This window comes from Cucumis sativus, chromosome 6 (genome assembly GCF_000004075.3).
Source record: "Cucumis sativus cultivar 9930 chromosome 6, Cucumber_9930_V3, whole genome shotgun sequence".
NCBI lineage: Eukaryota > Viridiplantae > Streptophyta > Magnoliopsida > Cucurbitales > Cucurbitaceae > Cucumis > Cucumis sativus.
This window is the reverse complement of record NC_026660.2, coordinates 592,975-617,783: the sequence shown is the minus strand read 5'-3', so window position 1 is coordinate 617,783 and position 24,809 is coordinate 592,975. Positions and strand designations below refer to the sequence as shown.

General features: G+C 34.6%; 4 protein-coding genes across 5 annotated transcripts; 3 read left to right on the top strand and 1 right to left on the bottom strand.

Moving 5' to 3' along the window:
• The first annotated feature begins 131 nt into the window (after nucleotides 1-131).
• On the top strand, nucleotides 132-13,061 carry LOC101211976 (golgin candidate 4). Its single transcript, XM_004138408.3, has 15 exons — nucleotides 132-625; nucleotides 2,570-2,668; nucleotides 3,405-3,521; nucleotides 5,341-5,490; nucleotides 6,121-6,253; nucleotides 6,399-6,463; nucleotides 8,161-8,328; nucleotides 8,438-8,551; nucleotides 8,783-8,929; nucleotides 9,404-9,700; nucleotides 9,817-9,882; nucleotides 10,481-10,683; nucleotides 11,513-11,567; nucleotides 11,807-11,992; nucleotides 12,495-13,061. Exons 1-15 carry the CDS (start codon nucleotides 401-403, stop codon nucleotides 12,834-12,836), a joined length of 2,367 nt encoding a protein of 788 aa, XP_004138456.1. The 5' UTR covers nucleotides 132-400; the 3' UTR covers nucleotides 12,837-13,061.
• Nucleotides 13,062-13,650: 589 nt separating this feature from the next.
• LOC105435725 (reticulon-like protein B5) lies at nucleotides 13,651-15,752 on the bottom strand. Its single transcript, XM_011658059.2, has 5 exons — nucleotides 15,533-15,752; nucleotides 14,885-15,065; nucleotides 14,646-14,787; nucleotides 14,196-14,265; nucleotides 13,651-14,115 (listed from the first exon to the last, which is right to left on the bottom strand). Exons 1-5 carry the CDS (start codon nucleotides 15,750-15,752, stop codon nucleotides 13,949-13,951), a joined length of 780 nt encoding a protein of 259 aa, XP_011656361.2. The 3' UTR covers nucleotides 13,651-13,948.
• Nucleotides 15,753-16,973: 1,221 nt separating this feature from the next.
• On the top strand, nucleotides 16,974-17,904 carry LOC105435724. The gene has a single exon (XM_011658058.2). It carries the CDS (start codon nucleotides 17,104-17,106, stop codon nucleotides 17,761-17,763), a length of 660 nt encoding a protein of 219 aa, XP_011656360.1. The 5' UTR covers nucleotides 16,974-17,103; the 3' UTR covers nucleotides 17,764-17,904.
• Nucleotides 17,905-18,567: 663 nt separating this feature from the next.
• Nucleotides 18,568-23,598, top strand: LOC101218841 (E3 ubiquitin-protein ligase TRAIP). 2 transcript variants are annotated; one of them, XM_031888204.1, is made up of 9 exons: nucleotides 18,568-18,885; nucleotides 18,996-19,262; nucleotides 20,481-20,582; nucleotides 20,925-21,007; nucleotides 21,105-21,221; nucleotides 21,456-21,558; nucleotides 21,626-22,229; nucleotides 22,347-22,540; nucleotides 23,009-23,598. In XM_031888204.1, exons 2-9 carry the CDS (start codon nucleotides 19,119-19,121, stop codon nucleotides 23,096-23,098), a joined length of 1,437 nt encoding a protein of 478 aa, XP_031744064.1. In that variant the 5' UTR covers nucleotides 18,568-18,885; nucleotides 18,996-19,118; the 3' UTR covers nucleotides 23,099-23,598. The 2 variants fall into 2 exon arrangements, with proteins under 2 accessions (XP_031744064.1, XP_004138487.2); XM_004138439.3 differs by having other exon boundaries at nucleotides 18,989-19,262.
• The last annotated feature ends 1,211 nt before the right edge of the window (nucleotides 23,599-24,809 follow it).

Here is a 24,809-nt window from a genome sequence, read left to right as displayed (position 1 = left end):
ATAACCCTTACCTTAGAATCTATATTATTTACTTCTATTCTTTATTATTCAAATACGACATGTCGACTGATCCAAACCGACAGAATGCCGCGCATGACGACGAACTGTTCACAAAGTCTAAACATTTCATAACGCACAAAACAAAAAACCAAAATCCTTTCTTCTTCGTTTCTCTCTCGAATTAATTTTCTCCATTTCTTGAACCAAATTTACATTTCGTCTTCGCCATCACCAACTCATAGACTCAGATCTGCGAAACTCACTTCCTTCCGTTTCTCCATCTGATTTATTCTACAGTTCTTGCAAAAATTCGGTGCAAAATCCTTCTATTTCCATTGTTCTTGGCACTACACCGGATTTTTAGGAGCCATTTCGACTCCCTGGGGGTTCTGGTGTCTCAATGATGTGGAGCTCCATAGCTAATTTGAAAGAAAATCTTAATAAGATAGCTCTCGATGTGCACAACGATGACGAAGACGAGGAATTTGCGATCTATGGCTCTAATAGAGGTGATGCTGACGTTTCGGTCTCTGATCGGAGGAACTCGCATAGCTTTGCTCATTCGAATTCTGTAACACGGTCTCCGGTTGCCAATGGGATTATTGAAGATGCCCGTCACCCTGAGGTGCATGTTTTTTTATGGACTTGGTTTTCTCCTTGTAGCTGAATTTTGGGGAGATGATGCATTTTGGTTTTAGGGGTTTATGACCATGTTATTGGGAATTGGTTTCGTTTAGTTATATCTTGAAATTGCAATGAGATTATAAGTTAATTAAGTTTCAGTTTTGGCATATGGGTGGGCAAAGTAGAGGTTTGGGTTCAGGGAGGGGAGTGTTTGGTTACAAATCGAGAACACTATTTTGAGCTAATTTCTGTCTACTGGCGTATTGATTGGGTTTGAACAGCTAGTTAAGGTCTAAGGTTTAATAAATTAAGTGCATTGCATTATGATGTTAATAGAACATATAGTCTGGTTCTAATTTCAAGTAAGGAAAATAGTAAGTGGTTGGTTTGGGAATACCTAGTGGTTTTGGATGATCTAGTGCTTCATGCCACTGTTGCTTACTTGGTTGGTCATGGGGCTCCATACATGTATATATATATATGTCTATATTTGTTACTTCACAAACTTTTCTTCTCAAGGATAATTAGTGACACTCTTCTAATCAAACTTAATTCTAGGGGCTACTGGTGTAGCTAATTCTAAAATACAACTTTTTGGTTATAGCTTTGAATTTTTTTTTTCAAGGACAGTTTCAGGTGACTTATTATACTATACTTGGAATTATAAATTTTGGAAGAAAAACAACCTCAATTGTTTTGAACAAGTCGTCCTATATATATATGTTCCTACATGTATATATTTTCCTATTAAAAAAATTTCTTAATATTAGCTATACTTATAAGTTATACCAACACTTCTTAAAAAATTTATTCTAGAAAGTAGCAATTTAAACATGACTACACCAAAAAGACCAAAACAAAAAGCCAACTTGAGAGACTAATACCTTGAATGCAACGAAAAGACCAAAACGGAAGCCAGCCAGTAAGCCTAGCATGTTACTTTTACTCATCTTCAATCTATTCTGAATGGCATTCCAACCTGCTTTATATCCCCATTTAGAATCCCTACCTTGGTTAATAAGCTTCTTTTTGAAAAGGAACAAGACCTTTCATTGATATAATAAAAAAAGTACAATGCTCAAAATACGATACTATAGAAACTAAAACAATACCTTTTATTGATATAATGATCTAAACTAAATTAGGCAGAGAATACCTTGGTTAGCAAGCTTCTTGATAAGTTTATGAGAGATTTTTATGGCTCCCATCTCGTGGGATAGGAGGTGTTTTCTAGGCCGTTGGACTTGGAGAGTGGTTAGGCATTGCACAGATAATGTAAGTGTGAGAGGCTAAATGTCTTTGGTGGTTCTATCGTGAAGTGGACACATTGTGAATTAAGGATATTGTTAACAAGCATGGTCCTTGCCCTTTGAATAGACTGTTGATAAGGTTAAAGGCACTTATAGAAAACCTTGAAAAGATATTCACTGAATTTCAGTTTATTTCCTATTTATTTATAATGTTGTGGGGAATGGGAGAGACTTATTTGAGAGATATTTCACTGATGAAATGCTCCAAATAAAGTTTAGATCTTGTACTATGTGTCCATTTGGCTATAAATTCTGTTTGAGAGAGATTGAACATATCGACCATTTGTTTCTTCACTGTTCCTTTGTGTCTAAGGCCAGAAATTTTGTCTCTTATACATTAGGGACTGTGAATTGTCTTCCTCTAGCTGGTCATGCACCTTCTAACTACGCCATTTTCGTTGGTTTGAAACTCATAGCATTTATCCAGGTTCATATACTGTGCCTCTGTGTGTCATTATTTGTATTGGTGATATATAATTAAATTTGCCTTCAACCACCAACTTAAGCTTTTGGGTGAATTGGTGGTTTAATAATTTGACTGGCCTATATTTTTATGTTTTATTTTCTTTAAGTTTCCTTTGAACTGGTTAACTTTAATTTATGTATGGCATTTTTAATTACTGTGCTTCTCGTAGATTGAACAATACAAAGCAGAAATTAAGAGGCTTCAGGAATCTGAGAGGAATATTAAATCATTATCAATGAATTATGCAGCTTTGCTAAAGGAAAAAGAGGTATTCTAGTTGCTCCTTAGAGTTTTCCCTTTTGATTCATAGTTCCATTTCTATAAAATGAGTAATTAAATGTAATTTGTAATTTAGTTGACTCATATCCAATGATTAAATGTAATTTGTATGTAGTAATGCTTCTGATGGTTTTCTTGGTTAAATGTGTGATAACATATTTGTAAATCATAAATATTGTTGTAGTTATCAACTAAATACTGGGTTCAATCTCAAATATTAGTAATGATTATTAATTTATGAATAATGACCTTACTTTAACGGGATCTGTTCCATAGATTTGATAGCTGTGTCCTTGAGTTCTAAAAAATTATAAGCATATTTTTTGTTATTTATAAATGGTATTTTATAGGTCTTGTTTCTCTTAGTTGGTGCCCATATTTTGTAGTTTGGCTCCGTTTTGGGTTTTTTTTGTATGCTTGTGCACTATTTCATTTTTCCATAATGAAAATCAAGTTTTTTGGTCCCTATGCTAAGGACTTATTCCATTTAAGTTTCTGTACTTTCAAAACAAATCTTCATAATAATCAATGCTGTTTATTCTTTTTAATGTTATTTTGTATTTTGAAATTTCAAATTCAAAATTTGGATACACTAAAAACTTAAAAAATGTTGTTTCCAAAATTTCTACAATTTGGATCACAATTTCAAGGAATAGTTTTAGAAAACAAATCTGCGTACTAAACAAGCCTTTATTGTTATTTCCCGTTTCATATTCATTTGGCAGGAGCTAATCTTACGATTGAACAAGGAAAACGGCTCGCTAAAACAAAGCTTGGATGCTACAAATTCACCTAAATCTGAAAGTTCCAAATCACCAGCAAATGGAACTAGTGAAATGAAGGTAATTTTTGGAATGCAGATGGAAAATCATGAGCTTGACTCTTGTGAAAGAAAGTTGTGAGCTTTATAGATCACCACATGTAGTAGGATTGGCGTTTGATTTGGTTGTCTTATGTGTGTCAGAATTATCACATTTTTGTCAATTACGTTACAATGCTATTCCAATCCCTGCTTTGGCCTAAGTATCTCATTCTGCATTGAATGATGTTAAATGATATTTGAGGATGCGTCTTGTACATAGGTTTGTCGCAGGCTCATGTTTCTGTAGTCGTTATGCAGAGTTATAGCTTGAAGGGCAGGTTTCAGAAGTTTTGGTTTGGGATATCTTTTGGAAGGAGGGAGTGGGTTTGGGGTGGTGGTAATTTTAGGCAGTATTTTCTTTGGATAATATACAACAGCCACTCGGTGTAAGCTTGGCAAGTCTTTTTGAATTATTTCATTTGTAAGATTTATACTAATTGGAAGGGTTTTGTTAGCTTCCACTAGCATTTTATATATTTCATTATTGCAATGAAATCTGTTTCTCTTTGAAAAGAACGTTTGGGTAGTGTTCAAACCTCTAGGTATGCCCAACAAACTTGAGGCTTAACAGCCCAGTAGCAAACATGGGTTCTATATGTTAAGCCAAACCAACTCAAACTCTCAGGTCCTTTGACAGGAGACACACGGTTCGAAGCCCTGGTTGCTCTCAGGATCAATCTACCTATCTTGTGTGGTCTTAATGCGAATGTTGGGGAGGTGAAGGTCATTCCTGCAATGTGGGGTTGTGAGGTTGGATCTTGGTCTCTCTCTTAAGTCTTATCTGGCAATGCTGTTGGGCGGGGAGAGTCAGTGATCTGGAGTGGGAAGAGCTTATGCTTCTCAAGAGGTGAAAAGTTGACTCAAGCAAATTGAGTTCTTTAAAAAATCACACTTTACTGTATATTCATCTTCAAATGTTCGTCAGAGACTATCAAGAAGCTGGAGAAAATGCAGAGACTTTATTTTCACGAGGTAGCGAGGGAGCCACTAACACAATCAAGTGGAACACCACCTTTTTGCCGGTGGAGTTGGAACTAGGGGCCTCTCTGCAAACATTCATCGCCCTTAGCCATGTGGGCCATTTTATGAATGAGAAGAATGTTAATAGTATGGTAATAGCAGTAAATACCAAGCAGCCAAGGAAGAAGGGATCCTCACCCAGAAATGGTTCTCTAAATTGGACAGGCCATGGCTGAATATTGCTAAGGCCTAAGTGTTGCTCCGAGGTGGACAAATGGTACAAACCAATTTGATGTGTGGGGAGGATTTGTGGTTAATCTAGGTTAATTCCATTTTTACTACCCTTTGTATTACTTTCCTTTAAATAAAGGGCTCTCCCATGCATTTGACAATTGATTCAAAGTAAAGATTTTAAAGTTTGATTCTGGAAGAATTATTTCCTTTTATCCTCTTAGCTTACACCTCAGTGGTTAGTAAGGGAGAAATTCTCTTCTAGAAATATCCTTGGCTCATGATGTGCACCTCTTTAATCGGGTGTTTTTTAGAATATACAAAGTGGCTAATTCCAAGATTTCATATCTACAGTTATATCTAATGGAAGTCTGTTGCTTAAGGGGATTGGGGCCTAAAATTTGGAAGAAGCCTTTTCGCTGAGAAGTGGTGGAGTAGTTTGGTTCAGGAGTTATTATTTTTGGCTATTGTATATAGTTTATTAATATTATTCTTTAGTTTTTATTTTTAAAAAGATTATCATGATGTCATGGCCACATATCTTGTTATTATAATTTTCTTGATTTATCTTTGCCTTTTGTGTTATTTGTATTTCGATAATTTTGTAGGGAAGCGATCAATCACCTAGCCGACTGCTTAGGGGGAAGACCCGGCGTAATGGTATGGTGTCTAAGCAGGATGGAATTGCTAATGGAGCTTCGCACTCTGGAAAACTTGATTACCTGAGTAAGATGGTACCAGAACATTCAACTTCACAGGTAAAGGATGCTGTAATGGAACTCTTTACTCCCTGTTATGGAGATACATTTTTCCCAATTTATGCAGGCAAAATTAAATAATTAAGAATCTTATGTTCAAGTATTTTTTGGATTTTTTATTGTTATACAATAATCTCAAATTAATGGTGGCTGGTTCTTCCAAAAAAAGGAAAAAACAGTGGCTGGGCTTCGGTCAAGAAAGGGGCGAGCTATATGGTTTTGATTGTTCAATCAGAATACCCTAATGATATAGGAGCATCCTAGACGTTAGGTTATTTGTTGGGGGATTCGCTAACTATAATAAAGTGAGTGGGTTTGAGGAATTTGAGGTAGGCATATATATTGGCCATTGGGATTCGTATTGGAAAAAGATTAATCTTCTCGAACCTTGAGCACCTGTGTAATTTTTCTCCTGGTAATGTCAATAACATATTTTTATCGATACCACATTCAATCTCTGGCTTAATAGTTATTAATATTTCTTATTTTGCTAATGCCTGTTTATTATCACAATAACATATTCATAATGTTCTTCTATTAAGAAAACCTATCACTTGTTTGAATTGAGTACTTAGTTTTATTTGTTAATGATGAATGAACTTGACAAACAGATCTATGAATGCCTTCTAGGAGCTTGCAGATTTGCAAGAAGGGAATATGGGATCACTGCAAGATGTGCAAGCTACTCTTGAGTACAAACAATTAAGGAAGGAACTTCAACAAGAACGGGAACAGTTGGCAGATGTGCAATTAAGATTACGAGGTTACATTTTCTCCTTAAAATTTAAAATTTTATCATTACTATTTTTTATATTTTCCTGTTTATTGAAATTTTCAAGTTCTTCCACCTTCATTGACTTGCTACTGATAATAGATACCTGATCGGATTTTATCTCCCTCTATTACAGAGGAGCAGAAATTGAACAAAAAGTTCCAGGAGGAGTTGAATTCTCTACGGATGAACAAGGACAAAGTAAGTTTGAAATTTAAATATTAGTATGAGTTATTACTTGGAGTTGAAATTTCAAACTGAAGTATACCTTGTGCACAACTTGTTCTTCGCTTCTCTTTTAGTTTCACGTATTCTGTGAATTGTTTTGAAGTTAACTCAGTCTCTCCTGTGTAAATTATTTTTTCCTCTTTTGTAAGGATCCAAAAGTCCCATGCATCCACATATCAAAGAGAACTACTAATCATGGCACTCTCTTTTTTATCGATAAATTATTGTTATTTTTGTTAATAAGAATGAAATTTTAAAAAGGAATGGAAAATCCTTGATGATTACGAAACACTCCCCTGATTTATTTTAAAGAGAAGCAGAGCTACAAGAAGAGATGAGATTAGACAATTTGCACCAAGATACAACACAGTAAGTAACAAGATGAAAGAACTTATCAAAAGCTTATTTTTTGTTGTTGAAGAACCATTCTTTCGCAATTTAGGGCCTAAAGAGGCTCATCCAAAGCAAAACTTTTGTTTGTTTCTGAAAGTGAGCTCCACAAGGAGATGATAGAAAAACTGCTGACGAACTGTATTACCTTCTCGTCTCAAAAAACCCGAGTGAAGGGGTAATGAAGAAAGATGTGGCTTTGAGATTAATTTGCAGCCCAGTCTTACACAAGGAGCACCAATTGGGGGAGATGACCGTGTAGAGCATGCATTTCTGTAAGAGGTCTGAATAAATTAAGACCCGATATGGGTAGCCTCTTTTTCAAATAGTTTCAGTCAAAAGAGAAGTGTATAAGGTCAATGAAGATTATCGTATCCTGCAAAAAAGATTTTACAGTGAAGAGCCTGTTATTAGAACCCTTCTAGTTAGGGAAATCATCTAAAGCAAATAAATTAATTCGGCCCAAAAAGAATTTTTAGGTGTATGCTTGAACATTTGACCTTTCTCCCCAAATAAAATTCATGTAGCCTTTCCACCTTTTGAGCCACTTGACTCGGTAAATTGAAAAGAGAGGTATGTTGGATCATTGTGGAGAGGGTGGCTTGAGAGAACACAGGCCACAATCTTGTGAAGACAACTGGTGCGGCTAATAAGCGGAAAGTCGGCTACCATGGAGGTAACCACTTTCTTAGGAATAAGGCAAACATAAGTCTCATTAATGTGGGCGTTGATGGTTCCACTCTGAAAAGAATCTTGTAACACTCATAATGTCACTTCCCTGTTCTCTCTGCAACCAACTCATAGAACGTCCCTGTTATCCTTTGCTGGCTATTTGCAAGAGAAAAAAAAAACTGCTGTGAAGTGAATCACAGTTTTATATGCATTTTTGTTCTTTTTGTAGACACTAATGAAAGTACTAGGAGAGCTCTCTTCTTGGTGTTTTTATGATGTAATTTGCCATTAGAGTTTAGGTGAGCCTAGCATTCACTTTGACTACAGGAATACCTAACATCACCAATATAGGATTTGCATAACTCACCCCGAATCAACCGTTCAAACAGGACGTGTCTTGCTGGCTATTCTAGGTTTAGAGGATGAATTGGAGAGGGCTGTCTTATTAAAGTGGAACTGATTAGATTACTTTCTAGTCATCTTACTGGAGGTCAATTCATTTTTTTTAATATTTCTATATGTCTTCTATATATGGATGTTTGTTTGTTCCTGTATCTGGTATCCTTTGTTTTTTTATGCATATTAACATTATACCTTTTCTTAAGCAGGCATCGTTGGAGATGAGTGACATTCTTAGAGAATTGAATGAGAAGAAACTAGAAGTAAAGCAATTGCAAGTTGAGTTGAATAGAAGAGAGAAGATGAAGTCTGATGATAATGTGGAGGAATTGAAGAGATTAATTACAACATTGGAGAAAGAAAAAAGTACTTTGGAGGTCACTAAATCATTTTTAGTTTTTGGTTGGAATAAGTGAGAAATGTATTTTTCAATTATACACATTTCTGTGTTTTCAATCTCTAGTATTGGATGCTTCTCATGTACAGATGGAGAAAAAGGAACTCAAAGATACATTGGAAAAGAGCCAAGAGTTGTCAGGTGTCGAAACCCCATCAAAATCATTGGAAATGGTGAATAGGCATCTAAGTGATTCTAGTGAGGTAATTCTGATTCACATAATCTGGAAGGGTGTTTGTTCTGTTTACCATTTGTTCAGATTGTTTGATTTCTCATGAAATCACTGCCAATGTGTCTGCTTGTATCCTTTGCATTTGTTAAAATTGCCTGCATATACTGGTTAAATACGTTAATGTAGTTCAGGTTGATTTTTTTTTTGGTCAAAATTTTCAGGGTGGCTTCTTATTGTGTTCTTTTACTTTTTCTTTAAGTAGAAATTGGGTCCATCTGGAATTTCCCTCGGAAAAGAAGATAGGGACCTATCATTGCAAAAATTGAAGAAAGATTTGAAGGAAATGCAGCAAGAGAGAGACAAGGCTGCGCATGAACTATCACGTCTCAAGCAGCATTTGTTGGAAAAGGTTTCCTGTCTTAACTCTTCTTGTGGGTGACAATATTTAAGTTTATGTCATTTGAACTAATTGAACTGTGATATGGTTATGAATTTGGACTCCTAAATGCCTAAATGCGTTATAATCTTATCCTGTTCATTCAAGAAGTGGGATAAGTTAAGGACAGTGCATAGAACCACAAAGTATCTCCCTACATTTTCCTTTTTTTGAATGGAGTACTGAAATCTCTTCAGTGATTCAATCTTCTTGGAGGAACTAGATGCCTGTGTTCAAATATCAATGCTTATAGGTTCCTTAATGGAGAACTTGATTGTACTTAGTGATTATATTGATTCAGACTAGCTGTTTGTAGATTAATTATCATTGTTTCTACCTATATTATTTTTGAAGGGTTCTTGCAAACCTTTGGATCTTCTGTGTGCTAGTGTTTATTTTAGAACCTACTGTGGCTGAGTGGTTTTTTATTTCTGGAATTCTGTCAAGGAATCTGAGGAATCAGAAAAGATGGATGAAGATAGCAGAATAATTGAAGAACTTCGTCATAATAATGAATACCAGAGGGGTCAGATAATGCATTTAGAGAAAGCATTGAATCAGGCAATTGCGATGCAGAAGGAGGCTGAGATGTATGGTAACAATGAACTTCAGAAATCTAAAGAAATTATTGAAGATCTTCACAGAAAACTTGCAAACTGTATGAGTATTATAGATTCCAAGAACATCGAACTATTGAACCTTCAAACTGCACTCGGCCAGTACTATGCAGAAATAGAAGCCAAGGTAAAGAAAAATGAAATTTAAATTAAATTTGCTACAATTTATAGCAATATGCAATGGTTATCTAACTGTGCCATTATTTGATTGTGCTGCAATCTTATTCTTACTTTGAACTTTAGGAACACTTGGAGAGTGTTTTGGCTCGGGAAAGGGAAGAAGAAGCTAAATTATCTCAAATGCTAAAAGTATGCTGTTTCTGACTATGACAACTGTACATGCTTTTATCAATAACATGCCTTAGCTCCTAGTTTTCTAAGTGAGGCTTGTCTTTGTATTTCTGTTTATGTGAATATTATAAGGACAATCTTCTTCTCTGTAGAATAGAACTTTATTCCAGTCCATTTCATGTTTTAGAGAATATTCTCGAATAGGGGATTGGATCCCTTGCCAGAATTTTTTAAATTTTATTTTTAATATTAATACAAACTAATTAAATGTTAATATATAGCAAGTCTATAATAGATAGTTTTAGAAATTTGTTAGTTCTCACTTGTCTTCGACCTATCATTTTCATACTCTTTTGAGTGTCTGGACTTTCAGAATTATCATCTCACATCTGATTTTCTATCATTTTCGTACTCTTTTGAGTGTCTAGACTTTCAGAATTATCATCTCACATCTGATTTTTACGAGCTTACTTTTTTTAATTAAGGAGTCACATTGATTTCATAGGTTACCGACGAGATTGGATGATATGTGAACAGTTAAATTTGCCAACGCTTGTCACTTTTCTCCTTTGTTCATTTTTCTCATTTTTGCTTAATGCTATGTTTCATTGCTCAGGATGCTAACCAAAGAGAAGATGCGTTAAAGAAGGAGAAGGAAGAAATTTTGTCAAAGCTTTCAATTTCTGAAAGAGCATTGGGAGAATGGAAAAGCAGAGTTAATAAACTTGAAGAAGATAATTCAAAGCTGCGCCGTGCTCTTGATCAGAGTATGACAAGGCTGAATAGGATGTCAGTGGATTCAGATTTTCTTGTTGACAGGTAAATCCTCGTAAATATTTGTTGTTGGGAATTTACACCCCTGCTCATTTCCCTCACCCACTGGCATTGCACTCGAAAAATCTACTTCTGGATACCTTTTGCTTCTGTTTTTGGTTTTTCTGAAAAAAAAAAGACGTAACTTTTCATTGACGTGTGATGTGTGAAAAGTTAATTTAGCCTTAACAATTGTTCCAATATACCTATGCATCCCTGTTTCAAACGTTAGCCTTGTTGAAAATTTTGTTGCATCTTTTTAGCTTCAATGCTCCAAAGGTTTAACAGGATAGCTGTAGTCCTTTGTGATTTGAGCATTACTTTCTTTTCATTAATTCAATGACAAGTTGTGTTTTATTTTAAAAAGAACAGATAGCTGTAGTCCACAAAATATATCAGATGCATTAGGACTGAAACAATTAGGAGTGAATCACAGCTGAAACTTTGTCGCTGAAATTTGTGTCAAAGAGACATATTGGCTAGCTAAAGGAACACTGTTAGTTAATGATACATTCCTTTGGAAAGAGAACACCAAGATGGTTTCAAGACATATCATCTAGGTACTAATATATCAGATGCATTAGGACTGTGAAAGACGAGGTATCCATATGGTACTTGCCTTTTCAAATTGCAGATGAGAGATCTGTTGTTAAGTTCCACAAAGATAAGCTACCAACCATTGTTAGATTGACTAGCCATTATTGTCTCTTCAAATTGAAACTCTGGCTATCCCATTGTATCTACTCTTTTGAAGTACGTAATTCAATTGTGTTGTTTCTGTGCAATTCGACCATGTGGAGTTGTAATACTGATGATCATTGGGAGGTTTTGGCAGGCGTATTGTGATCAAATTACTGGTGACGTACTTCCAGAGAAACCACAGTAAAGAGGTATTTTTATTTATTTTTAATCAACATATCCATATGTAAGCTTCGTGTTATGTCCCCTGCATTGACAATGTCTGCAGATATGTGGACAATATACAAACATGTTATTTTAGACTAGGCAACTTGGTTGGTTGGGATGATATTTGAATAGATAATGGTTTGACTAGAATCAAAATCATAACTGCTCTTTTTCCCCTCTTAAAACTTTTCATCCACTTGGTTCTTGTGCATTGCTCATGCAGGTTTTGGATCTTATGGTCCGTATGCTTGGATTCTCTGAAGATGAGAAGCTGAGGATAGGAGCTGCTAAACAAGGCCCAAGCAAAGGTGTTGTACGTGGAGTTTTGGGCCTTCCTGGACGCCTGGTGGGCGGGATTTTGGGAGGAAGCACAACAGAGACGCCAGCTAATATGGCCTCTGATAATCAGGTGTGTCAACTCATTACATGACAAAAGTATTTGTAACTTCTATTTTGGTAAGATCTTGAGATATTGGGCAAGGAAATCCTATTTTGGTCTCTGAGTTTTCAGATTCATTGTGGTCAAGTTCCAAAAGAAAACATTTTAGTCTCCACACTTTCACGAAAGAACATACTTCGGTTCATATTATAATTCCATCATCAATTTTGATCACATCCAAAACCCACGATGGCCATAGATATGCTCACTTCATTTCGTTAATAATATACATATCCGGTCATGGTATTCATCTATCCAACAAAATGATGATATGCTAGTACAGGGGACCGTAGCAGTAATTTATTGCTATTATTTTCGGAGTGTTCGAAGACTGATCTCGAATAAACCTACATATTTAGAAATTTTACATTTTTATATGGTTTTGGGATCTCCACTAAGTGGTAACATTTTAATTCTTTTAACTTCGTCAATAAAAGTAAAAGTCTGTTCTAAGCTTGGATTTTCCTTTCAGTCCTTTGCAGATTTATGGGTTGACTTTCTTCTCAAGGAGAATGAGGAGAGAGAGAAGAGAGAAGCCGAGGAAAGCCTCAAGCTTCGGGAAGCATCCCAATCTAGCAGCTCAGATGTTGCCAGTGCTGGTTCACCGTTACTTGATCCCAGAACGAAGACGATTGGTTCGACACCCAATCCTTCAAGAACAGGTTTTCCTTCTCATCTTCAATCGACTCACCTTCCTTTTGGCAGTGATTTTCGCCTTTCAAGACACCACTCTGATTCTGAGTTCTCAACAGTTCCTCTCACATCATCATCGTCTGAGAACACTTATAACTCAAGACCGCTTCCGAAATACTGAGATTTTCTTTCGTTTTCAAATTAATAGAAAACTACAGAGTATTGAGTTTGTTAATGACGATAAAGCCATGTGATGTTCAATTTATTCTTTTACTGGGTGGTTAGTGTTGGGTTATCCGGGTGCAGTCGTTTGAAGAGCTACAAGTCTCACAGCTTTATGTTTTCGATATCTTGAAACTTCATTTGTTGTGCAAAGAATCGAATAAATGGGGTGTTTTTGTTCATATTTGTTTCAATATTTTTGTTTCTCTCACGTGCAAAATCACGATCTAGAGCACAGCTCTTGTGCTAATGATTGCAAGTTTCATAAGCATCCCGCTTTACAAAGGAACAAATGACATATTTCCTCCATTTTAAAGTTGCAACTAGAAAATTTACAATTTTGATCGTTCAATAAAACATCGACCTCAAAGCGTAATAACACTCATTCTTGCTCACTCATTTGCACAATAAGACTAATAATCTACTGTATAGTATAGCGCAACTATGCCCATGATATGGTTAAAACGTATGTGAAATCTAAATTTATGAAGAATGAACCTAAATTTACGATCGATAAATGAAATAGCAATAGCGATCATGCAAAGGTGTATGTCTACTTCTGAGTTAGACCGATCCACCCCGTTCAAATTACATACATTAAGTGTGTACTCTCGAGTTAGACAGGACGGTCCAAAGAAGTCAGAAACTCGCTGGTTTCGAACTTGGTGAGGCGGATCATATATAACCTTAGCGCCGACCTGAATTTTCAAACTCACAACCATTGCAAACGTACTATATAAATCATAAACATTACTTGGCAAACAATCAAGATATTATAGGCAGAAGTATACCCATTCACATTCATTCCCTAGTCAATTTTGTCACATACAAGTCTCAACGATCACCACATAATACAACCACATCAATTCACCACACTATTCAAAATCCATCTACCGAATCAAATTCAAGAAAAGAAGTAACCTTACACTAAAAGTTTGATATGTACAAGGACACATATAAGCTTTGGTTTGAACTTCAAATCAAAACATTTACACAACATTAACCAGAACGAAAATGAAGACTTTCAAGTCCAAAAGAGAACACACATTATACTCTTTTCCTCCCTTTCTTTCAATCCTTCTTGTCTCTTAATGGTTCTTTGGAAAATTTACTCGCCACTTTCTCGTTAAAAACTGTATACTTCTTTCTAATCTCGGCCACGATCTTTTCCGCAAATGAGTCGATTTTGTACTTGTACTTCTCGTAAAAGACCGGTACCATGTGCAGCAGTACCACAACTGTAAAAAAAGAAGAAAAAAATTGAGTAATGTCGAAATGGTCAGGGAGTTTCGAGGTGTATTGTGAAAGTAAATCTTACCTATGTAAAACAAGGTCAAAAAATTGCACCAATTTCCTACTACTGATAGGAACCACAAGCCAACAACCACCTGACATTGTAAAACTCAACACTATTAGAATATATGAGAATACTTGGTTACAACTGGGCTGCATAGCCCATCATATGGTGCTTTTTTTGCCTCGTCATTGCTCTTATAAATAAACATAAACATGATCACGTAGGTTGTTAATTAAGGTTAGGATTGATTTCTATGAACTTATAATAAGTACAACAAATGTTGTAGAGAAAATTAAAACAAATAATCTGAACATATCAAATGAATGGAGCTATTTCATTCATTGGATCAAAAAATTAATAAAAAAACAAGATTATGCAGTTCAATCTAATTAAGTAGGCTCTAAAGTTAAAAAGTTCATATAGTATTGAAGGCAATTAGTGCATTGGGCAGTTTATTTTAACAGCACTTACAGCAATAAACTTCTTCACATCTCTCCCAGATGCAACATCACGCAAGATCGCAATGGCCCGATTGATCTCGGTCCTTACTGCAGAAGCTACCTGTAGAAATGGTTCCTCCCTAATACGAACTTCCGGAAGATGAGGAGGGCTCCTATTAATGCACTCAATTTTTTTTGTAAGAGCTAGGTTCAAGCATACACTACCATCATACTTAATGAAAGTGAGAGATTTTAGGTATTGAAACGTACTTGTAGATGAGTATATGAGCATTGGACCAAAGGAACAAGAGAGCAACAACCACGATCAACGCATAACATAAGATTGGAAGCAAATGATATTCAAGCAATTCAAAAAACGCCCAAACTATCGTTGCTCCACCAACAACCGCAACCGACACCTTCTTGTCCCGCCATAACAACCCGTCAGCAACTACCAAAAACAAGATCATTACATAATGCCAAATGTTAATCAACATGCACGACCTCATTCGATGCTGCCTCCAATATTTATTGGTTTGGATAAAAATAAGCACTTAGGGTCGTTTTGAATTTGCAATGTTACAAGATGAAACTATTGAACAAAACTTATGGAAGTACTAACATAATTCCAAAACAAAAAGAAAAAGACCAAATGTCACCAACTGAACAAGCATAATAAAATTAAATGCATAACAGTATATGATGCACCAACAAAAATTCGAGTTCCATACGTATATATATATACATAAGATGATGTATGTTAATAAAACAATAATTTCAAAAAATATCATAATTTATGTATGAAATATAAACATAGAATATAAAAGTTGGTTCTACTTTGTAAACATTTTCACTCATTTTTAGAGATGAAAAAAAAAATACAAGAATTGGAAAAACACAAAGAGGGATTAGCCGTACGCTTTCCAGCACCAAGAACACGATGAACAGGTTGCTTTTTCTCTAACATTTGAGAACTCTCTGCCGTCTCGTCCTCCGGCGAAAGTGGCAGAGAATGGTCCATTTTGTTGAAATTAGAGGATGGCGGGGGAGATGGAGTAATGGGGTGTTGATCATTGTTAATATTATCGTCGGCGATTTCCACCGCCTTGGGTTGTACAGTTTCTGAAGAGTCCGCCATGGATAGTGCAATAGAAAGTAAGTGAAGAAATTTAATTATTATATAAATGGATGAACGAGGTGGCAATTCTACAGTACGTGGCCAGGCCAGAGTGTCAAACTACGACGGCTGTTTACGCTTGAGACCTTCCACGTGGCGGTGAAACTTTTATGACACATAACAAAAACTCTTTTTTTTGTGGATTTTTTAGATAATATCAAACTAATTTTTATTGTTATTAATTTTGGGAGAAAAGTATATTTGTTTTGCTTATACTTTCAAAATGTTACTACTGGGTGATATATAAAAAGAACAAACTTCTAAAATGTTACCTAATTGAATATTTAAAGAAAATATTAGTAAGAAATTCCCTATTGAATGAGAATTATTAAGGATAAATTTTGACTAAATGATGGAACATACGTTTGATATAAATGGGAACGAAAAAGTGTTGGCTTGGAGTTGATCCAATATTTAACCTTTGCTAAATGCTTAATCTGCAATATTGTTTAAATAAGAAGTTCAATCTTGACAAGGTTGATGCCAACACGAGTTAAACATCATTTAATTATCCCAAAGCTACTTTCAAATTCTAGTAACAAAATTAGGTCAAGTTTCTCTATAATATATCATTATCATTTTGTACAAGGTAATTTGATTTTTACTCTCAAATTTTTTAGCTTCCATAAGTTACATTTTTTTTTCCTCTCAAATAAATTTACTGTTGATGTTACGTGGAAGTCGTGTGTACCTTTTTCTTGTCCAAAATCTGATATCAATAGGGACAATGACATTCAAAGTCGACCACTCATACAAAGTATGACTTCTACTACCAAAATTAATTAAAATTGTGATAGTTAACTTATGGATCGGTGTCGTTTTTTGGTTTAATTAGTTGATGTTACGATGCCCGATGTTTAAAGTGGTTCGCGTATTTTTAACAACTTTCACATTTTAGAGCCTCGTAAATTTACTTGGGATTGATATCAAACTTATTTGTAGCTTGTTTTGTCAAAGCTTAGGCCCCATCCAATTTATTTGGAAACAATATTTTTCACACATAATTAAAGCAATTTGTCCCTACTTATCCCACAAAACACACACATGGACCAATTACAAATTAACACAAACACAGAATACAATATGAACAACTTGACTTCTTTTTCCACTCTTCTCTTCATTAAGTGCATATTTACAACCACTACATCATAGCCTAAAAGTCATGCATGTCTTTGCTTGCCTTTAATTCAACATTGTTCAATGGCTTCAAATTTTGGGCACTTCCCTAAACCATCGCCTTATAAACAAAACTCAATAAGCAGTACTTAAAATCTCTCATAACCTTAAAGTTTTTCTCCACTGTTCCATAACCATGGTGGACAAGGACCAAGCTCAGCCTCTCACTCCAGCTACCCTCAATCGTTTGAGTAGCGACAACGGCGAAACAAGATTACATCTAAAGAGAATCCAACGAAAAAGATTCATAAAATGTTGCAGTTTCATAGTAGCTCTTCTCATGATTCCAACGATAGTAATCATCATCATCTTGATGTTCACTCTATTTCAAATCAAGGATCCCATAATCCAAATGAATAGAGTTTCAATCACAAAGCTGGAGTTGATCAACAATGTCATACCAAAGCCAGGATCCAACGTGTCACTGACTGCCGATGTGTCAGTAAAAAATCCCAACATGGCATCGTTCAAGTACAGTAACACCACTACAACTCTATTCATCAATGAGACAGTGATAGGGGAGGTACGAGGGCCGTCGGGGAAAGCCAAGGCACGACAAACTGTGCGAATGAATGTCACCATTGACATCGTTGCCGATCGAGTTTTGTCGAACCTCAACAACGATGTGAGCTTGGGGAAGGTGAGATTGAGAAGCTTCTCGAGGATCCCAGGAAAAGTGAAGTTGTTGCATTTTATAGGGAGAAACGTTGTTGTCAAGATGAATTGTACATTCGTGATCAATATATTCAGTAAGTCAATTGAGGATCAGAAATGCAAGAGGAAGATGAAGATGTAGACTTTAATACTATATTTGTTCTTCATTCGAAGGCTGTTTTTTTTTGTACACGCTGTGAAATTTAGAGTATGTTAATCTTCTTATATCCTCTATTCTTTTGGTTCTATATATACGAATAGCCTTTACAAAAGTTGTTTCACTCATTTGATCTTTTACCAAAATATCAAAATCTAACATACCTTATTATATATTGTTTGAGAAAGACGAAGCTTATTGTTAGGTAAATATAAAATATTTAGAGATTCAATTACTTGACTTTTCGATAAAAAATACTATATGATTTAAACCGTTACACGTATATTCAAATTATTATCATTATATTGTTCAACCATAAAGAATCTATAAATATTGGTAAAATTGATTTTAACTTATGGTTGATACCTACTCTTACACACATATAAGTAAAGTAAAGTTTTAATAATTTGAAAAGGATCAAAAACAATTTTCATGTTATTATTAATTCCTTTGGGTGAAATAAGTTTTATAGTAATTTTTCATTAGATTTTGTGTTTTTTTAGACAAGTAAAATATTATAAGAATGTACGAGAAAATAATTCTAACTACACAAATTAATATTCACTTATATTCGATGTTATATACTTAATTATTAAGCTTAAAATTGCTACCGTTTATCGAAAGAATCCAACAAAAATTTATTACATTTACTTTTTTGGTACAAAGGGTAAATATTTTGATGCTATGTTTGATTATTTTCTTTTTTCTTTTTAATGAGAAATTGAAAAAATAAAATTGTGGAATTGTAATTAATTGTAAAAAAAAAGAAAGAACAAAATGAGATCCCAGAAAAGAGAAGAGGGAAAAATTGAATTTTCGTGAAAACTCTCCCACTCTTTCCCGCTCTACAACAATGGTTTCAATCAATTCCTTTTTCAAATATCTCTTATTTCCGCTCCAAAATTTCCCTCCAATTCTCTTCTCATAACACATTGCAAAACCCCATTTCCCAAATTCTTCATTCAATAACCTACAGAAAGCATAATCAATGGACAATGGTTGCGGTTTTGCCAAAACCATTTGCTCAATTTGCTACGAGGATCTAAAACCCATCATCGAGGATCTTCAATCCATCTCAATCTGTGGCCATGTCTTCCACGAGCTCTGGTAAGGAAACCATTTATTGATTTTCGCTCTGTATTGACTTTTTTTTTTCCTTGTTCGTTTGGAACATTGAGGAGTTGTAAATTTTGTAATTGGGGTTCTTTAGTTTACAGCAGTGGTTTGAGTATTGTTCGAATGGGAAGAAGAAATACAGTTGTCCTGTGTGTAAGCAGACCTGTGTGGGAAAAGATGTTGCGCGGTTGTATTTTCAATCTGTGGGGGATGCGAATGATTCAATGCTGGCTAAGAAACCGGCTGATTGGATTGAGAAAGATCCGGAGTTGTTGAGAAGTGAGGTCAAGAGGTTGGAGATGAGGGTATCGGTGCTTAATTCGACATTGGAAACTCAAGGGAAAGATATCAAAGAGCTTCATGAGGAGGTATTTCTGTTTGATTGTTGAGAAAACTAGAACGGTTAGATGTTTGATACTGAATGCTTGGATGTTTGATTTCTAATCTTTATAATGCTTACAACTTTAGAAATTAGCAGTCTTTGAAAAGGTTTAGTCTTCACTTTGTCTTCGGCGTTGATTCTTTTCACAGTGATAGAATTTGCACTAATTGTCATTTGGTTGTACTTGCTTAGTTTTAATGGTGCTTTCTTTAGGTCTTTATAAGTGGTTGTTTTGGGAGGATATAGCTTCTATATCAAAATCAATTGAAAAGAAGGGAGGTAATCCATCTTAGTAAATTTTTGCGGTTTCTCAATTTTTCCAATGTGATATCCTCAATATTTCCACTCAACAAGTGTCTCTTTGGGTTCGCCATTTTGAGATTGGTCTCAATTTTCATTTTTGGACTGCATGTCTATTTGGGCTTCATAAGCTATATTACCATATTAGTTAAAGTGGGATTCCAACCCAAAACTAATTGGCATGGAGAGAGTAACCCATGTATCTTTTAAACAATGTGAGGTTTCTTTTTTTAATTTTTTCAACGTGGGATCCTCGACCATCTGTGGTGTGGTGTGATGATTTTACTACTCTATGTTTGGAACATTTGATAGGAAAGTAATGCTGGGCCTTTGTAAGGTAGCTACAGAAAGTAGGTGTAGTTTCATATTTTTTTATTGGCCTCTACTGGAGCTTGGTTGATAGGAGTTTTCTGTTTGTAACTATTCCTCTTATATCATAAGATAGTAATTGAGGAATGTTTGGTATTTCTTTAGTTGCGTTGGGGCTTAGGTGATGTTTTATGGCGACGCCGCTTCTAGTTATAGCTTTGTACTTTTTATTTAATCTTTCTTATGAAAATTGAAAACGTACTTGGTTTCTCAAGGAATGATTTTTTAACTGGTTTTTATTCTACATTTTGGTTTATTATAATAATGCATATTTTGATTCTTTTGAGTAGTTAGCAAGGAGGCTTCTCTACATGGATCAGTATAATCTAACTTCAGAACTAATAGTTTCTTTGTTTACTTGTGTCCTAAACGACTCGACTTGAGACATTCAGCAATGATTTTCTTCTGAACATCAAAATTTGAATTCTTCAGCTCCTAGAGAAAGCTTTATCTGCTGTTATTGGCTCATGTTAACTATTGATGGGTTCATCATTCATGTATACACGTGGTACTTAATCACATTATCTTGTTTCAGCTTCAACTTTGCCAGGATGAACTGAAGAAAGAAGTAGGATTGAGGAATGATGCCATGAAACAAAAAACTTCAATGTCTCAACTGCTTCATCTCAAATCTGAGGTCAACAATCCCTTTTGTTAGAACTAGTGGGCTTGTTTGTTGTATGTTGAAAGTCCAAAGGTCTTTTTATGTTGTCCTAATATCTTTCATTATTTTACTTAGGCTTCTATTACCTACAAATTAATTCTCGCTTCGCTTGTATCATTAGTTTTATAAGAAAGTAGTAAGAAAGATTTGCACTGATTTTTCTCCTTGAACTAGGGTTTTCATGTAAAACTTGTGTTTGTTCTTCGTCTCTACTTCCAATACCTTTTAAGATTTTATGTTTTTTTCCCTTGCAATCTCTTCCTTTACGAACTGATTATGTTATACATTCATGGTGTTTGCCTGCTGATCTGGCAGGAGCTCGAAAACACAACTGTTGAGTGCAAAAGGTTGCACGAAAGAAGTATGGCTTTAGCTAAAGAACTTGCAGCTTTTAAGTTGTAAGTGCGAGTTTTGTTGCTAGAAAATAAAAAGAAAAGGTTTTTTTTTCCTCTTTTGTGTTTTTGCATACCAACAGTGTTATCATTTTTATTACAGAATATCTGAAGTGGATCTTGATGAAGAGGAGGTCCTAAAGCTTTCTTCATTGGGTAGTGGAGCAGACAATAAAGATACAATTGACATTCTAAGGAAATCCTTGGTCCTGCGTAATAGGTCAATATCTCACATCACCTAAGGAATCTGAAATAATGGAATTTAACTTTTCACAATTGTGTTATTTGGCCTTAAATCAAATCTTAGAGCAACTTTAATGAATCAAAAGCCATGTTGTTCAAGTATATAATAATGTTTCTTGAAGATCAGACCAATGATTGGAATATGTTTGTATTTTCTCTGGCTAGTTCTTCGTTTTCAATGTTCTTTGACAAAATCTTAATTTTTCCACAGGAGTTATAAAGAACTGATGGCTAAGTGCAATCTTCTTGGAAGGGGAGAGGCTCGCTCTTGTAAGAAACTTGAGAAGGCAAATGAGAAAATAAATAAGCTGAAGGTGAGCTCATAACAAAAATTTCCTCTTATTCTTTGGCTCCGATTTAATGTTGTATGATTATTATCAGGTAAGGGTCCAAGAACTAGAGAAAGCCATTGAAGAAAAAGATAATGAAGTTCTAAGAGGCTTGAAAGACGCAAAAAAACTAGGAGTTCAGGGTAGTGTTTGTTGTAAATGTAACATGGTATCAGCAAAAAATAAGTCCGCTGCTGCAACAGATACTTTAGATTCAACTGCAAGCCAGATCAACGAACCGTTATCTTCTAGAAAAAAGAAAATTTATGACTTTCCAAGCGATACTCGTACAAGCCATTTGACCACGGTAGATATAGCTGAGAACACATGCTCCTCAATGAATAAGAAAACTTCAGAATGTTCTCAAGTTGAGAATGCCAAAGATTCTACCATGGAAAGCCAAATAAGTGAGGAAGGAAACCGAGTGTCTTACCATCCGCAGTTGACCAGCTGCAATTTGGTCCGGAAAAAGGCATCAGAAAGAACAACCAATTCAGTAAATCCTATGCCTTCAACTACAGTCAGTAATATAGTCAGAACTGCTGTCCCGGGGGATGCATGCATGCCCTTGTTGGTTGAAGACTCTGCAGAACCTGAAGCTGTCCTTATTAACATTAGGCGAGAATCCTCTAGCCACATATCACTCAATAAGCTAGGTAATGGTACATTATTAAGCGTAGAGTTTGGTAACACATACTTGGTTTCTTCTTTTTCCTAAAAAAAGCAACTGATAAATACTGACATATTTGAGGTGGTGACATTACCATATCCAGGAGGTATGTCTTTTTCTGGTGGACTACTTGGCCCTAGTGGATCAAATATGTATTTGGGTAAATGGTGCAAACGTGGACAAACCAATGACTCAAGTGCAATGCAAGGTTCACGTTCAGGTGAACTGATTGCCGTTGGTGCTGACGGGAGAGGTGGACAAATAAAAGTCCTGAGATCTCAAAATGAATCCTCACTGGTAATTTTATGAAATTGTTTCTTCTTTTCTGTCATTCTCTGGAATATATCTAGTTTTCATGTTATTTTTCTTGGATAATGGATTATTTCACTTTTAGGGGTGTTTGTTTGGACAGTTGAGTTGAGCTTTAAAGTCTAGAGTTAATATGTTGAAGTCAGAAAATTTGTACTTTGAGTGCAAAGTTGTTTAGTTGAAGTTAGGAAGTTTGTTTGGGGAGCAGAGTTGGAGTTTCTCGAAAAATGAGCAAAAGAGAGTGAGGAAGATGGAGTTCATCAATAGGTGCACAGATAGTGAATGCTATTAAGATTGGTGGAGTTGAGTTATCTAATGCCAAACTGTTGAAGTCGATAGTCAACATCCCTTTAGAGTTTCTAGATGGACTAAAGTGAATAGAACATAAAATTTGAATTTAATGAGCAGCTTGCAACAAACCATATCTGACCATCTGTTGTCTGTGAATTGGTGCAGAGTGACGCCACATCAGCAGGAACAAAGAGGTTCAAGAATGGAGTAAAAAATGTTAATATGCGAATAGAGAACTTCTTTTCAAAGTGCTAGCTATTTGATAGCTTGTTTTGTGGGTGTAAATTTAGTCAGTTTTCATAAAAGATTGAAGAAGGTAGAGAAATGAATTAGGCAGGTGAAGAGAGGATTTTTGTTCTTACAAGTAGGGACGAGCATTAGTAAGTCGGAGTCGATTTTTGACTAAACTGTCACCAACCGACTATGATCGACTTAGTAAATGTTCAAACCAACTCCAACCACAAAAGAATACAATCCAGCCATTGGTTAGTCAATCAGTTCGTTTAGCCTTTAAATTTAATGTTAGTTTTGGACTTTTCTTCAACTGACACTGATTGAACCCCATTGCTATCTCCAACCAATTGCCTTTAATTTGGTTGGTCATCTTGGTTTTTTAGTTTATTTATACTCACCTCTGCTTACAAGTGCCAACTTCTCTAGTTTCATCCTGTAAATACGACCTTGAGTACTACCTCTCAAAGCCAACCTGGTTATGCTTTGATGACTAATGATATAACTTTGCCAATTGCTCATCCCATGTTTGATATTGTATTTCATTGCTGGTTTCTAATTTATAATTTTTAGTTTTTGTTAAGAAAAAGAAGTCTTTGGTCTTTGAGATTGGTCTTCGAGGTAGGAATTCGAACTTCTAAACAGATTAGATTAGATGATTATTTATATAATCAAGTATTCCAATTATATGTCAATGACCATAGTACATCTATTTTATATGCTCTAACAATGGAAATAAAAGAAAAATTAACACTATTTATATAGTGTTATTTTGAATACAAATTGTTGGACTAATAATTATATATTAAAAAAAATTAAACCTAATTTAAGAATCCATTTTATAAAAAAAGTTAACCAAGTTAAAAAGGTTGTTTCTTTTTATGGTCCAAGATTTGAACTTTGAAGTCATATTCCCATTACAACCTCATCCAGTGGGGAATTTTTTTGATGTGTCAAAATAAATTATTTATTACTTCTCAGATGTTATATGTTATGTTTATTTTATTATTTCAACTTCTTCCTATCATTTGACATTCTATTTAACATTTATTATAATCCACTAGTTATGATATAATATATATAGAGAGAGAGAGAATTTGGAAGGTTTTGATTTATCTAGATAAGTAAGGTGTTGAGATTGTTCAAATAAAATTCTTTATTTTAATTCACTTTATAAAAAGTATTTTCAAAACTATGTTTGATTAATATTTTTTAAAAAATGTTTTCTTAATTTGAAATATAAATTTAAAAATATAACATGTCTAATCAACTCGATGAGAATAATTAATGATTAAATGTTGACAAAAAGTTTGAAAATAAAAATAAAAAATAAGAAGAAGAAATTAAGGGTAGGAGAATTTTATGTTATATGAAAGACGTTGAAATTGCTTATTTTAATTTACTTCGTAAAATATGTTTGATTCATAATTTCTCTTTAAAATATTTTCTTAACTTAAATTAGTAATTTAAAAATGTAAAATGTGTAATCAAGTCAATTTACTTTTTATAAATATATTTAGTCGAAATCAGTGTATTTGATACGTAAGAAATCTTGATTAAAATTTAAAACATTTTTTTATTATTAGTATGGACTAAAATGTAAAATTTGAAAGTATATTAACAAAATTGTTATAGATTAAAGTGAAATTAACTTATTAAAAGATTAAATCAATAGTTGGATGAAAATTTAGACATGAAAAACCTTTTTAACTTAAAATATTTAATAATCTTTTTT